This window comes from Mirounga leonina, unplaced genomic scaffold (assembly GCF_011800145.1).
Source record: "Mirounga leonina isolate KUSES-001 unplaced genomic scaffold, KU_Mleo_1.0 Mir_82, whole genome shotgun sequence".
Classification (NCBI taxonomy): Eukaryota; Metazoa; Chordata; class Mammalia; order Carnivora; family Phocidae; genus Mirounga; species Mirounga leonina.
In genome coordinates this window covers 2139144-2154195 of record NW_023270825.1, presented here as the reverse complement: position 1 = coordinate 2154195, position 15052 = coordinate 2139144, and the positions used below count along the sequence as shown (strand labels likewise).

Here is a 15052-nt window from a genome sequence, read left to right as displayed (position 1 = left end):
TGTTGTTTTCTTGATTGTCTTTATAATTTTACCTTATATGGAGTCTCATCAAAATAGTGTAAAGGTTTTTTTATCTTTTCCAAAAATATTGTAAAGGTTTTAAATAGTATATAAATGTAATCATATTATATGTATCCTTCTATTTGCTTTCTTTTGCCCAAATTGTGTTCCATGTTGACATATTTAGCTAATTCACTTTCTCTGTTATGCTCGTTTTCATGATTATATAGTGTTCTATTACATGAATATACCATGATTTACATATGCATGGTCTCTGGTTCCAAGGCCTTCAGATTGCTTATAGCTATTTGTATTACAAACATTGTTGCTGTGAGTTGTCCTGTATGTGTCCTGGTGCACTTGTGTAAGAGTTTCTTAATGATATATATCCGGTAGCAGAATTATTGGTTCACAGGGTCTGTTTATTGGAGCCGGCCAGATTGTTTCCAAAGCAGTTGTGTAATTTATATTCCCACCAGTAGCATATAGGAGAAAGTTCAAGTAATGTCACATCCTCATCAAAATTTGAATTTGTCTGATATTTAATTCTTGCCAATCTGGTGGATATAAAAATAACATTTCCTTGTGATTTTTATTTACATTTCCCTGATTACTGAGGAATCATTACATCTTTTCATATTTTTACTGGTTTTTGTTTCTTCTGTGAAGTGCCTCTTCAAGTCTTTTGTTCAGTTTTAAGAAATTCTTCCATATCTAGGGCCATAAAGATACTCATCTCTATTGTCTTAAAGTTTTTATAATCTCTAATCTCATCTGACCCTGAGATCATGACCTGAATCCAAATCAAGAGTCAGCTGCTCAACTGAGTGAGCCACCCAGGCACCCCTACATTATATTTTTAATAGTAGAATGGCATATGATAAATAGAACCTCAAAATACATGCCAGGTAAAATCTGAGCTAAATTAACAAACACTAGGGCGCCTGCGTGGCTCAGTCATTAAGCATCTGCCTTCAGCTTGGGTCATGATCCCAGAGTCCTGGGATCGAGCCCCGCATCCTGCTCCCTGCTCTGCGGGAAGCCTGCTTCTCCCTCCCCCACTCCCCCTGCTTGTGTTCCCTCTCTCGCTGTCTCTCTCTCCCTGTTGAAAAATAAAATCTTATAAATAAATAAATAAGTAAATAAATTAACAAACACGAGTGACAAAGGAGATTTGACCTCTCTCAGGCCACGCATGACACATTAAGTAGGAAAAAAGATACAGATCTTAATATACTAAGTCTATATTACAACTTTGTGCAGCTTTTTTAACACACCCCTTTCTAAGGAGATATTATAACTATGTGCCAGGATTTAACGTAATAACTATTGAAATTTATGATGGCTACAAGGTAAATGATTTCTTCAGGGTTGAACAGTACATATATGACTATAAGCAGTGGTTTTATTAATATGATTAATAAACCTGACTAACAGATCTTTCTAGGTTACATTTTCTCCTTCTTCTTCTTCTTCTTCTTCTTCCTCTTCCTCTTCCTCTTCCTCTTCCCCTCCCCCTCCTCCCTCCTCCCTCCTCCTTCCTCCCTCCTCCTTTCTTCTTCCTTCTTCCTCCTCTTCTTCCTTCTTCCTCCTCCTCCTTCTTCCTCTTCCTCCCCCTCCTCTTCTTCTCTCAAAATAAATAAATTAAATAAATAAATAAATAAAAGGAAGTGTCAGAATAGAAGACTAGAGGACAAAGAATTGAACTTAGTTTTGTCAGATGGAGTGTGTGTGTGTGTGTGTGTAATGTTTAATAGATACAGCAAACCGGAGTGAGCTGAAACCAGGCCTCTAAGAGCAGGAGTTAAGGGCGGAGGAGGTAGGTAGGCTAGTAGCAAAAAGAATCATGCTGAATCATGCCACAGAAAGCTTAGAAATAAGTTCCCCAAGCTCCTTTTGTGGGTGGGGTTACAAGTAGAACTAGAAACAGAAGGATAGGCTGAAAGTGTATATACAAGGGGCCTATATCACCTCCCGGTTAGGCAGCTGCCCCTTCTCTGCCCCCAGTAGAAATGGGGCAGTTCGTTTTCTGAAGAGGCTGAATCAGAGAGCACCTAGACTTGGGGACCCCATACCACAAACAGGGACCCGCTGAGTGGTGAGACACTCTTTCTCCACTCCCTTTCTTTGCTCACTTCCCAGAACTTTGTTAGCCCTTCTATATTGCCTGAAAAGGAAATAGGAGATTTTTTCTCTGGGAAAACTGACTTAAAAGAAAATACAGATAAAAACAGTTGGGGCGGGGTGCCTGGGTGGCTCAGCCGTTTAGCGTCTGCCTTCGGCTCAGGTCATGATCCCAGGGTCCTGGGATCGAGTCCCACATCGGGCTCCCTGCTCGGCAGGCAGCCTGCTCTCCCTCTTCCACTCCCCCTGCTTGTGTTCCTTCCCTTGCTGTCTCTCTCTCTGTCAAAAAAAAAAACACAAACAGAAAACAACAGTTGGGGCGCCTGGGTGGCGCCTTGGTTAAGCGACTGCCTTCGGCTCAGGTCATGATCCTGGAGTCCCAGGATCGAGTCCTGCGTCGGGCTCCCTGCTCAGCAGGAGCCTGCTTCTCCTTCTCCCACTCCCCCTGCTTGTGTTCTCTCTCTCGTTGTCTCTCTCTGTCAAATAAATAATATCTTAAAAAAAAAAAAAATAGTTGGATGTCTTCCGCAGAAGCTCCTTAATTTTTGCCCACTAATCGTGTGGTCCAGCCCTCACATACATAACACTCAGTACAGAGCTTTGGTGCCTCTCTTAAATATGGAAATATGGGAGGACAGCCAGGAATCTCCAGATATTTGAGAATAATCAGAGACTAAAACAAACAGGAATAAAAAAGAAAAACTGAAAGAGGAAACTAGACTACTTTAAAAAAAAAAGGAAAAGGAAAATTACAATTTCTATTTCCAAAGATTTAAAAAAGAGGAAGACAGTAGTACAACAACAGTCATTATATTCATGAAAGAAGAATATGATGCATTGAAAAAGGACCATTGAGGAGAGGGTAATTTATGGTTTTGGGAAGAAAGTCAGTAAAAGGATTGGAAAGTAAAGTCAAGGAAATCTCTCAGAAAACAATATACAAATTTAAAGACTTGAGAATTAAGGAAGATAAGATATAAAATTGAAGTATCTATGTAGGAGGTGTAGTTTGTGATAACGTGGAGTGGTAAAAAGAACTGAGGATAGGAGGGGAAATTATCAAGGGATAACAAAAGGTAGTTTCCCAGAACTGTGGAACCTAAATTTGCAGCTCAAGAGGCTTGGTGCCCAGTGCGAACATGACAAAAGATCCACAGTGTATCTGGAATGAATGCTAATGTACCACAGATACTAAATCTCCGGTACATTAAAATTTAAATACACGAAGGTTAAGGAGAATGAAGAGGAAAAATTAGGTCACAAACAGAACTGTAACAAAATGGCATCACACTATTCTGCATTGCTTTAAGCTCAAAGATAATGGATGGGGGGCGGGGGGCCTGGGTGGCTCAGTCGTTAAGCGTCTGCCTTCGGGTCAGGTCATGATCCCAGGGTCCTGGGATGGAGCCCTGAGTCGGGCTCCCTGCTCAGTGGGAAGCCTGCTTCTCTGTCTCCCACTCCCCCGCTTGTGTTCCCTCTCTCGCTGTGTCTCTCTCTGTCAAATAAATAAATAAAATCTAAAAAAAAAAAAAAAAAAAAAAGATAATGGATCAAGGCCTTTAAAATTCTGAACCAGCTGGATATTCACAGGTAAAATATTGAAATTGGACCCCTATCTTACACCACCCACAAAAATTCACTCAAAGTGGATTAAGGTCTTAAACGGAAGACCTAAACCATAAAGCTCCTGGAAGAAAACATAGGGGAAAAGCTCTTTGACGTTGACCCTGGCAATAATTTTTTGGGTATGACACCAAAAGCACAAGCAACAAAAGCAAAATTCAACTAGTGGAAGTTCAGAAAACTTAATGTACAGCAAAAGAAACAGTCAACAAAATGAAAAGGCAATCCACAAAATGGAAGAAAAATATTTACAAACCATGAATCTGATAAAGGATTAATATCCAAAACAGATAAGGAGCTCCTATAATTCAATAGCAAAAACAAACAAAAATAATCTAATTAAAATGGATAAAGACCTAAAAAGACATTTTTCCAAAGAAGACATACAAATAGCCAGTGCGTCCATGAAAAGGTGTTCAATGTCACTCATCATCAGGAAAATGCAAATAAAAACCACAATGAGATATTTATCACCTTATATGTGTTAGAATGGCTGTTATCATCAATGCTGGTGAGAATGAGAAATGGCAACCCTTGTGTGAGTGGTGGAAATGTAAATTTTACAGCTGCTTGTGGAAAACAGTGTGGAGGGTCCTTAAACAATTAACAGTAGAGCTGCCATGTGATCTAGCAGTTTCATTTCTGGGTATATATCCATAGGAAGTGAAATCATCATCTTAAAGAGATATCGGACCTCCATTGTTTACTGCAGGATTTTTCACAATAGCTTAGACATTGACACACATTAAGTGTCCACAAATAATGGATAAAGAAGATGTGAGATTACTTATGCACATGCAGAAATACATATTTTCTACATAATATTCCATAAAAGGGGGAATCCTGGTATTTGGGACAACATACTTTGAGGGCATACTAAACAAATCAGATGGAAAAAGACAAATACTGTATGATCTCACTTACATGTAAATCTTAAAAACTAAACTCCTAGAAGCAGAGTAGACAGTGGTTGCCAGGGGTTGGGGGTGGAGGAAGTGGGGAGATGTGGATCTAAAGGGTACAAATTTCCCAATTATGAGATGGATAGGTGCCAGGGATCTCATGTACAGCATGGTGACTGTGGTTAACAATACTGTATTGTAGGGGTACCTGGCTGGCTCAGTTGTTAAGTGTCTGCCTTCGGCTCAGGTCGTGATCCCAGGGTCCTGGGATTGAGCCGCGCATCGGGCTCCCTGCTCAGCAGGAGGCCTGCTTCTCCCTCTGACACTCCCCCTGCTTCTCCCTCTCCCACTCCCCCTGCTTCTCCCTCTCCCACTCCCCCTGCTTCTGTTCCCTCTCTCGCTGTGTCTCTCTCTGTCAAATAAATAAATAAAATCTTAAACAACAACAACAACAACAATATTGTATACTCGAAAGTTGCTATGAGAGTAGATCATAAATGTTCTCACCACCACCATAACAACAACAAAATGGTAATTATGTGAGGTGAAAGATGTGTTAACCAACCTCATTGTGGTAAAGATTTCACAAAATACATATGGGTTTCAAATCATTACATTGTATACCTTAAACTTACACAGTATTACATGTCAATTATATCTCATTAAAGCTGGGGGGTGAATTTTTCTGAGAGAAAAGAATCTAATCTAGAATTCTTTACCCAAACAAACTGTCGATCACATGTGAAGATAGAATCAAATATTCTGGGGCACACAGGTTTCACAGTTAACCACCCATGTCCTTACCCTTCCTCAGGAGATATTGGTCGTATATACTTCACCACCACAAGAGAGAGTACCAAGGAAGAGAAAGCATAGGGTTCAGAACAGGAAGTCCAACAGAGTGGGCCTTGAGAATAGGACAAAGGCTTCCAGAATATGAAATATCTACAAAGGAAAAAAATCACTTAACTCTTTGAAAGTATTTGAAAGGAGATTTACACTTATGTTGCAGAGTTTAAGGATGAATTAGTAAAGTGAGGGATACACAGAAAACTTAAGTAAACAGAATTATTGAGGCAGTATTGGCTCCAAGGAAACCAAAAATCAATCAATAAAAAGGATAGAAATGCATTCCTGGTGTGGCTGTAAATAATGTTTATACATGGGAATGGAAGCCAGTACAGCCACTCTGGAAAACAGTATGGCGTTTCCTCAAAAAGTTAAAAACAGAGTTACAGGGGCTCCTGGGTGGCTCATTCGTTAGCAGCTGCCTTCAGCTCAGGTCATGATTCCAGGGTCCTGGGATTGAGCCCCCCTGCTCCGCGGGAAGCCTGCTTCTCCCTTTCCCACGCCCCCTGCTTGTGTTCCCTCTCTCGCTGTCTCTCTCTCTGTCAAATAAATAAATAAAATCTTTTAAAATAAATAAATAAATAAATAAAAACAGAGCTACCCTACTACCCAGCAATTGCACTACTAGGTATTTACCCAGAGGATACAAACATAGTGGTCTGAACAGGCACCTGCACCTCAATGTTTATAGCAGCAATGTCCACAATAGCCAAACTATGGAAAGAGCCCAGATGTCCATCAACAGATGAATGGATGAAAACAGTACACACACACACACACACACACACAATATGGAATATTACTGAGCCATCAAAAATGAAATCTTACCATTTGCATCGACATGGATGGAACTGGAGGGTATCATGCTAAGCAAAATAAGTCAATCAGAGAAAGACAGTTATCGTATGATTTCACTCATGTGGAATTTAAGAAACAAAACAGAGAATCATAGGGGAAGGGAGGGAAAAATAAAACGAAATCAGGAAGACCATAAGAGACTGTCAACTATAGAGAACAAACTGAGAGTTGCTGGAGGGAAGGTGGGTGGCCGGGATGGGGTAACTGGGTGATGGACATTAAGGAGGGCACATGATGTAATGAGCACTGGGTGTTATATGCAATGGATGAATCACCGAACTCTACCTCTGAAACTAATAATACACTGTATGTTAATTAATTGAATTTAAATAATATTTATACAATGTAAACAATAATTTAGCCAAATGCTCTGAGAACTGATTAGGAGGAAGGAGGGAAGGGACATGGGGTGGGAGAGCCAGGTCTTCACTGCCCATGTTAAGAAATCTGTGGATAATGGGGTGGGGGAAGGGACTAAGCAAATCAATGAACTGCAGCACAAGCATGCTATTTAGGAGTCTTTTTTTTTTAAGATTTTATTTGCTTATTTATTTATTTAAGAGAGAGAGTGTGTGTGTGAGAGAGAGATCACAAGCAGTGGGGAGGGGTAGAGGGAGAAGCAGATTCCCCACTGAGCAGGGAGCCTGATGCAGGGCTCGATCCCAGGACCCTGGGATCATGACCTGAGCCGAAGGCAGACGCTTAACCGACTGAGCCACCCAGGTGCCCACATGCTATTTAGAAATAAGGCAGCAAATACCAGAGTTGAAAGTGCTTGCCAGAGTAGGTAGCTATAAGAAAACATCTAAAATGGAAAATCAAGGAAGTGTTATATTCCGGCTTTTTAGAAATAAGTAGGTAGGGGGGGCGCCTGGCTGACTCAGTTGGTAGAACATGCTGCTCTTGATCTTGGGGTTGTGAGTTGAACCCCCACGTTGGGTGTAGAAATTACTTTAAAAAATAAAATCTTAAAAAAAGAAAAAAGAAAGCATGTATGCCCTTTGTCCCCCGTCCTGTTTCTAAGAATCTACCTTGCCAATATATTTGCATGAGTGTACAAGTAATATATACCTGTGTATACAGAGGTCCCCCCTTTTCCAAGGGGGTCATGTTCCAAGACTCCCTATAGATACCTGAACCTGTGGATAGTACCAAACCTTATATAATACTATGTTTTTCCTGTACATACACGCCTATGATAAAGTTTAATTTATAAATTAGGCACAGTAAAAGAATAACAATAATAACTAATAATAAAATATGCGGCCCCTGGATGTCTCAGTCAGTTAAGCATCTGACTCTTGAATCTGGCTCAAGTTCTGATCTCATGGCTCATGAGATCAAGCCCCGCGTCAGGCTCCCCAGTCAGCAGGAGTCTGCTTGGACATTCTCTCCCTCTGCCTTTCCCCTGCGCATACTCTCTCTCTCTCTCTCTCAATAAATAAATCTTTTTTAAGAAACCTAATAATAAAACAGAACAATTATAGGCGCACCTGGTTGGCTCAGTCAGTTAAGCGTCCGACTCTTGGTTTCAGCTCAGGTCATGATCTCAGAGTTGTGGGATCAAGCCCTGCGTGGGGCTCTGCACTGGGCATAGAGTCTGCTTGAAATTCTCTCTCCCTCACCGTCTGCCCCTTTTGGCTATATATAGCCCCCCCCCCCCAAAAAAGAACAATTATAACCATATACTGTAGTAAAGCTATGTGAATGTGGTCTCTCAAAACATTTTATTGTACTGTACTTATCCTTCTTTTTATGATGATGTGAGATGATAAAAATGCCTTCGTGATGGGGTGAAGTGAGGTGAGTGAGGTAAGCTTTGTGATGTAGCGTTAGGCTATTACTGACCTTCTGGCCATGCATCAGAAGGAGGATCGTCTGCTGGACTGAGGTTGATCACAGGGAACTAAAAGTGCAGAGAAAGGTTGGGGGACAGGGGACTACTGTACAAGGATATTCACCATGATGTTAACAAAAATATGTCAGTAACCTACATGTCATCGGTAAAATTCTAATTAAATACATTGTAATACACCCATATCTGTCATATCTCCATGTCTGTAGACCTCTCTTCCTGAGTGGGAGACGTCACTGCTTTTGGCTAGTGTTAGACAAATGGTCTTTAGTAATACTGTTAATAATTATCTTATCTCCCTATCATTTGTTAACTTTCCTAGTCTGTTCTTTATTTTAAGATATTTAATGTTGAGGTGATTCTGAGAGTGACTCGGATCTCTTTACCTGCCTTAAGTTTTAAGTTTTGCCTTACAGCATTGGCTCTCATATTTACTTTACTTCAGAGATACTCCCTGGAAGACTTACTTGCCTTTCACCCCCTGGCAGCCTCCACCCACATGGTGAAAAGGGATAGGAAATGCTCTTCTTGTTAAGAGTGATCAAAATACAGCATTTCCAGCTACCTTGTCTTTTTCAAGAATTCCCCTTTTAGCCAAAACAAACAAACAAACAAAAAAACAAAACACCTTTTCTTTGTTCATTCTCAACCCTTCTTAAAAATCAGATTAATTGAGGGAAGGGAGGTAGATAATACAGTTATGTGTCTTAAAGTTCAAAGGACAGAGAAAGTATTGAAGGAAAGGTCTTCATTCAGCCTTTGACTATCAGCCACCCCGGTCCTGTCCCTGGGACAACCAGAGGCATCATTTTCTGTTTGTCCTTCCAGAGATATTCTGTGTATAGAAAAGAAAAGACATAGTTTTCCTTTTTTACACCAACGCGTTTTCTTCACAGTTCCTTCTCCATTAACTCTGTGGGCTTTTGCCAGCCCCTCTCCCTCAGTTTTATCTGAGAGGGTCTTTGATTTGTTCTTTTTGTTCAGCAGAGCTGGAATAGCAGTGTAGTAGGACAAAGGGACAGAGGTTTCTGCACAGTGAAGAGGAAAAGCAGGTCCATCATCCTTCTATCTTTCCTTCCTGAAGCACCCTCGAGATGCTCCAGGACCTGGGATGCTGTTGGTGAATAGACTCTGGGACCCACGTGTAGATCTGTCCTAGGCATTAGACTTCAGTGTTTGGATTTCATTCTGTCTCTCTGGCTGCCTTCTTCTCTGAGAGTCTCCATTGTGGGCCCCAGTTCTTTTGTCTCTGAAATGTTTGCTTTTTGGTGTTCTGTCTTTTCATCCTGCACAATTAGGCAGTGTTACTTCCTTCCAAGGATGCCATCTCTATGCTGGTAATTCTACAGAACCTCTCTCTGTCCCAGCCTTTTTTCCTGAGCTCCAGACCCAAATACCATGCACTTTCACTGGCCTAAAGCGCCCTCACACTCCATGTCCAAAAGCAACTCCGTCTGCCTTGCTGCAGCCTGTCATGTCTTCTCTGTCTCAGAGTGGTACCCAGACCCACACAGGGGTATCAGTGCCCACTTGGCCTTCCTCTCCTTTACCCCCTGAATGTTTCCTGACTGTGTCTCCTTCTCTTTATCCGAGACTGCTGATAATTACCCACGAATCTTAGATTTATAGCATGGCTATTTTCTGTTCAAGAAGAGGGTGGTTATTATGTTTACTTCATTATTTCTAACACGTAAGTTGTCATTCAGCCTGTCACTCTGCTGCTATGAAAAGTACAGGCTCTCAGTGTCACAGCCTGGTCCTTCTGTCTTGTACCTATTATATATCTGGAGAGGGGAGTCTGAATACTTTCACCATCATGATTTAGGTAACAGTTTTATGTGACCCCTCCCATGTTCTTTTTTACGTGCTCACTTTACTTTTTCATTGTTTGTTAAATTGTCTTTTTCCAAAGATAATTCCTGGGCATCCCAAGTCCTGGTTGTTGGGACATCTCTTTACTCTGTGGTACTATACATTTGGTGTCCTTGGTATTCTGATCACAGGATCCCGAATCTTTGCCTTCGAACGTGTTTGTTCTCCTCCTGGGTACTGGTTCCTAGAGGACTTGAAGATGTTAGGAGGTTGCAGATTGGTCAGGGAGGAGAGAATTCTTACACTTCATATATTTCTGTGTTATTTCATTTTGTTTTTTACAACTAGCATCTGCATAAGATTGAAAAGGAATGTAAAGAAGTTGAATTAAGATAGAAGTAGGTGGGGGCGCCTGGGTGGCTCAGATGGTTAAGCGTCTGCCTTCGGCTCAGGTCGTGATCCCAGGGTCCTGGGATCGAGTCCCGCATCGGGCTCCCTGCTCCTTGGGAGCCTGCTTCTCCCTCTGCCTCTCTCTCTCTGTCTCATGAATAAATAAATAAAATCTTTAAAAAAAAAAAAAAAAAGATAGAAGTAGGTGGATTTAAGTGTCCTTTTGTAATAACAAAACTTTAAAAAAAACATGTCCCTATAATCCTAATAGGGACTTCCCTAAAATTTCATGCCTTCTCTTCAGTAAGTTACTTCTATCCAAATTTAACTATCTTCAGCTATGAGGTTCATAGTTGATACAAATATATGAAATCTCTGGCATGTTGTTGTAGGGTTTTTGTTTTTGGGGGGTTTTTTTCCTCTGTCTCCCCCAAAATGTCTGGCATTTTTATCACTTATATGCAGATTGTCAACTTTTAAAAATTGTGCCAGTGCCCATCTGTTGCTCTGGAATTTTCTGTACCAGCAGCTTATAATCTATCAATGAATTTACTTGTAAATTTCAAAGGCAGCTGCATGGCATCATGAGATGAGTGTGGACCTTGGAGTCAGTAAACCTAGAGTAGAGTCCTGGCTCCAGCACCTACTAGCTGGGAGTCCTTGGACATGTTTCTCAACTTGCTCAGTTCTCCTTCCTATGCATTGGAGGTGATCACAGTCACCAGACAGAGTTGTGAACATTAAGTTAGATCATGGATGGAAGCATCTAGCTTTGTGCTTTAGGCACAGTGGACACCTAACACCTCATAGCTGTTGGCTTCTTGCTTCCTCTCCACCTCCTTGATTAACTTGCTATAGATTTATTAACTACTTTCTGCCTGAAACACAGTTCTGATAGAGGTAAATATGTAAAGTTATTTGGTAATATCCTGACACTATCCTACTAGGGAATCTGAGGCTATTCTTTCTGCCTCCAGAATTAAGCTTGTACGACCCATCCCTCTGTCTGGTGCCATTTACCTTTCCTCTGTGTTTTCACAACACATGCTTTGGCATGACCTCCGCTGTAACTCATGGGTTGTCTGTAGTGTATCAGTTATCAGCTGCTCTCTAACAAATTACTCCAGAACTGAGCAACTGAAACAAAGCCATTTGTTACCTCATCATTCCTGCAAGTCATGTGTTTGGGAGTGACTTATATGTAAGTTCTGGCACAGGTGCTCTCAAGAAGTTTTGGGTAAGAGCCACAACTCCGGCATCTGAAGGCTTGATGAGGCTGGTGGGTCTGCTTCCCTCTCACCTGGCTCTCTTGAGGGGCTGCAGTTCCTCACCAGCTGTGCGCATGAGGCCTCAGTACTTTGCCATCTGGGGGTCTGTCCCTCGAGGTGTTTAATGTCCCCACGACACACAAGCGAGTAATCTCTGAGAGCATGGAGGGAGCCATAGGACCTAGGCATTCTCTGCAAGTCCCCCACCATCGCCTCTGCCTTACTCTTTTCGTTAGAAGCAAATCACTAAGTGCAGCCCACACTCAAAAGAGAGGAATATGAAGTTCTGTCTTTTGCAGGGAGGATTGTCAAAGAATTTGTGGACATGTTTTAAAACCACCATACCTAGGGTGCTTGCTGAAAGTAATATTCTTAATCCCACTTCAGATCTAGCAAGAGATAGGGCCCAGGGACCTGGAGTTTGCGCAAACACCCTTATGATTCTGATGCAGGTGACCTGAAATCCACACCTGGAAATGCATTGTTCTGCCAGAGGTATCACTTGGTCTTCCTTAAATAAATAGTCTTAATTGGCCACACCATATCTTTGCTTACATATATAAAGCACACATAGCTCATTTTTTACTGTGGACATCTTTTTGAGTCCTGCATGAGTCTGGTCACCTCCATGGTATCTGCTACCCCAGACTAAAGTGAGCTCTGCCTTTCTTGAATTCCTGTAATACCGCATCTTTTCATGCCATGTGGCTCTGATTAGTTTGTTTCCTTGCTGCACTGCCAGTAGGTATTTAAAAATGACTGCCTTCATTTGACCTGCTCTCCTGCCGGCAGAACGGTGACAGCTCTGCACCAAGCATCCTGCTACTCAGGATTTAAAAGCAGGGTGGTCATTAGAATGCTAAGGAGGCTGGCTCAAACCACACTTCTTGGTAGTTAGTACTTTCATAGAGGCATTTACCAAACAAACGAGTTCCTGTTGTGTGCCAGGCTTGGTTTCAAGTATACAGTAGTGAGAGGAGACCAATGTACCTCCCCCCACCCCACACGGATGACAAGGCAACAATGAACAGGTACACAAAAATGTATCTTTATACTTGAAAGACATTCTAGAGAAGAAGCAAACAGACCACTATGATGTAAAATAAAGGAGATCTTCTTAGATAAGGTTTTCAGAGAATCTGCTTGAGACTACAAGGACAGAAAGGAGAAAAGACTAAGGAAAGAAAGAAGTTCGAATGTTCTGATACCTGAGAGGAATCAGGGTGGCTGGAGGAGTGTCACGTTGCAGGGAGAAGTAGAGGCCACCATGGCCATGGTCTGGGTTTTATACTAAATGCAGGGTCCTAACGTGTTGGTATTGTATCCAACTTGGAGCTCTCCTACTTTAGCAGTTGTGGAAATAACTAGGACGTTCAGATTATAAGCTACAAATTCCACTATAATGAATTGGAAAACAGGGTTTCTGTGTTGGCTTGACAGGAGGAAACTAAGATAAAGAACTCAAGCCTGAGCGGTGGTCAGGGTAGCTGTCTTCTCATCTCAGAACATAAATTGTGAGAATGACCACAAAAGCAACAGGAGATATTTGTGTTGGAGATAAAAGTGCTCCAGCCTTTAGAGAAGATCCAGTATTCAGGAAAGGAATCTTACTCATCTGACTCCATGTTTTTAAGCTCTCAGATCAGTTTAGAGGTCAGATACGTCCATGTCCATCTCCATGCTCTTAGTTGTTAGGTGCTGATTCAATTCTAGATTAGATGTGGTAGATGGGACAAGTGCAGTAAGACCCCTGTGATTTCTCCCCAGATTCCTTTCCACATAGCCAGCTGTTCCTCCTCTTCCCAAGTTCTTCCCAGCCCGTGCCTCCCATAGGTTATAGATACTGGGTGTTGGGAGACCTTGGTTCTGGCCCAATTCCCCGCAGAAAGAGAACAGGACCTTGGGAGATCTTTTCCTCTCCTTTCCTGGTTTCCACTTGTTTGCAAGAGGTTTGGATAAGATGGCCTCTAAAATTCTGTTATTTTCTGAGATCTTCTGATATTAGCGTAGGCCATAACACCATGACTCTCTTGTGCATTCACAGCACATGTTTATACAACAACAGTTTAATATTTCTCTTTATTCTGTGTGATGGCTGGGCAGCTCTACCAGTCTTACCTGGATGGTTTTTCTCATGGCATCCTCTGGGTTCATTTGTGTGGCAGCATTCAGCTGACAGGTTGATGGGGCTGTACTCAGGTGGGACAGTGGGTCTTTCCCTACATATACTCTTTCATTTTCAAAGAGGCTAGATTGACCTCTTCATATGATGGCAACATCATTCCAAGACAGCAAGCACCGGATACGTAAGCATTTATCCACCCTCTTCTTGCTGGATGGATGATATCAAATTTGATAATGTTTCATTGGCCAGAGCAAGTCACACAGCCCATACAAAAATGTGAACATGCGAGGCAGGACTCATTAGGACCATTAATTTAACAGTCTGCCACAACCGCCATGCTAAATTACCTGTCTTCTCCAACAAGGATTTCCCAAAGTGGTTTTGAAAAAATCTTCTCCTAGAATTACTTGGAATTATCAGTCCTAATACACTCATGATGTAGTTCATTAGGACTGTACACGGTTGGATTTGCAATATCTACCCCTGGGTAGGTATTGAATCAGACTGAGTTTAATCACAAACTATTCTTGCCTAAATCTGATCTTATATGTTCAAGATAGCAAAATATAATTAAGATTGTGGTATCATCCTCCTCTGCAACTTCTGCTTTTCCAGGAGCTAAAACTGAAGCATTTATAGCTTCTCTGGACTTTCATGCTAGTGTTAGATGCAGACTGTTGAACATTACCAGTGGGTCAGTTATCTAAGAGAAGATTTAAATTTGTATCGCAACAGTGGAATAGAATGTTTAATAACCTGTGTTGGGGAATTATGTGTTTGTTTTTTAGCTCTTCAGAGAAGTAAGAATAATGAAGATTTTAAATCATCCAAACATAGGTATTTTCTGCTTTCTTAAATACTTTTGGGTCTAAATGCATTCCATTTGGGGTCTAAACCTGTATGCCAAGAGTGATAGGAGATTCCTTCCCTCCTCCCAGCCCAGGTACACTTTTCATAAAATATATATTTATACAAATTGTTGATTATTTGTATTAACTTTTTGAAATTACTAAAGACAAGTTAAAAGCTTAGGTATTAAACTCTTGAATTTAAAGCTTTAATGCAGTAGAAACTCTAATCAGATCATAACTTTCCAATTTTTAATGCATATTAGAAAATAATTTTATTTAACTCATATATGGAAAAGGGAATTATAGTAAGTCAGAGTTAAGATTTTCAGAGGTGGGCGCCTGGGTGGCTCAGTCGTTAAGCGTCTGCCTTCGGCTCAGGTTATGATCCCAGATCC

General features: G+C 41.3%; 1 protein-coding gene across 6 annotated transcripts in view; it reads left to right on the top strand.

The window, feature by feature from the left end:
• The window catches only part of MARK3 (microtubule affinity regulating kinase 3), a 120596-nt gene that overhangs the window by 64263 nt on the left and 41281 nt on the right, over window positions 1–15052 (top strand). For all 6 annotated transcript variants that reach the window (XM_034992664.1, XM_034992666.1, XM_034992663.1 and 3 more), the window contains one exon: window positions 14595–14643. In XM_034992664.1, coding sequence (XP_034848555.1) covers window positions 14595–14643 — 49 coding nt within the window. The remainder of the gene's footprint in view (window positions 1–14594; window positions 14644–15052) is intronic.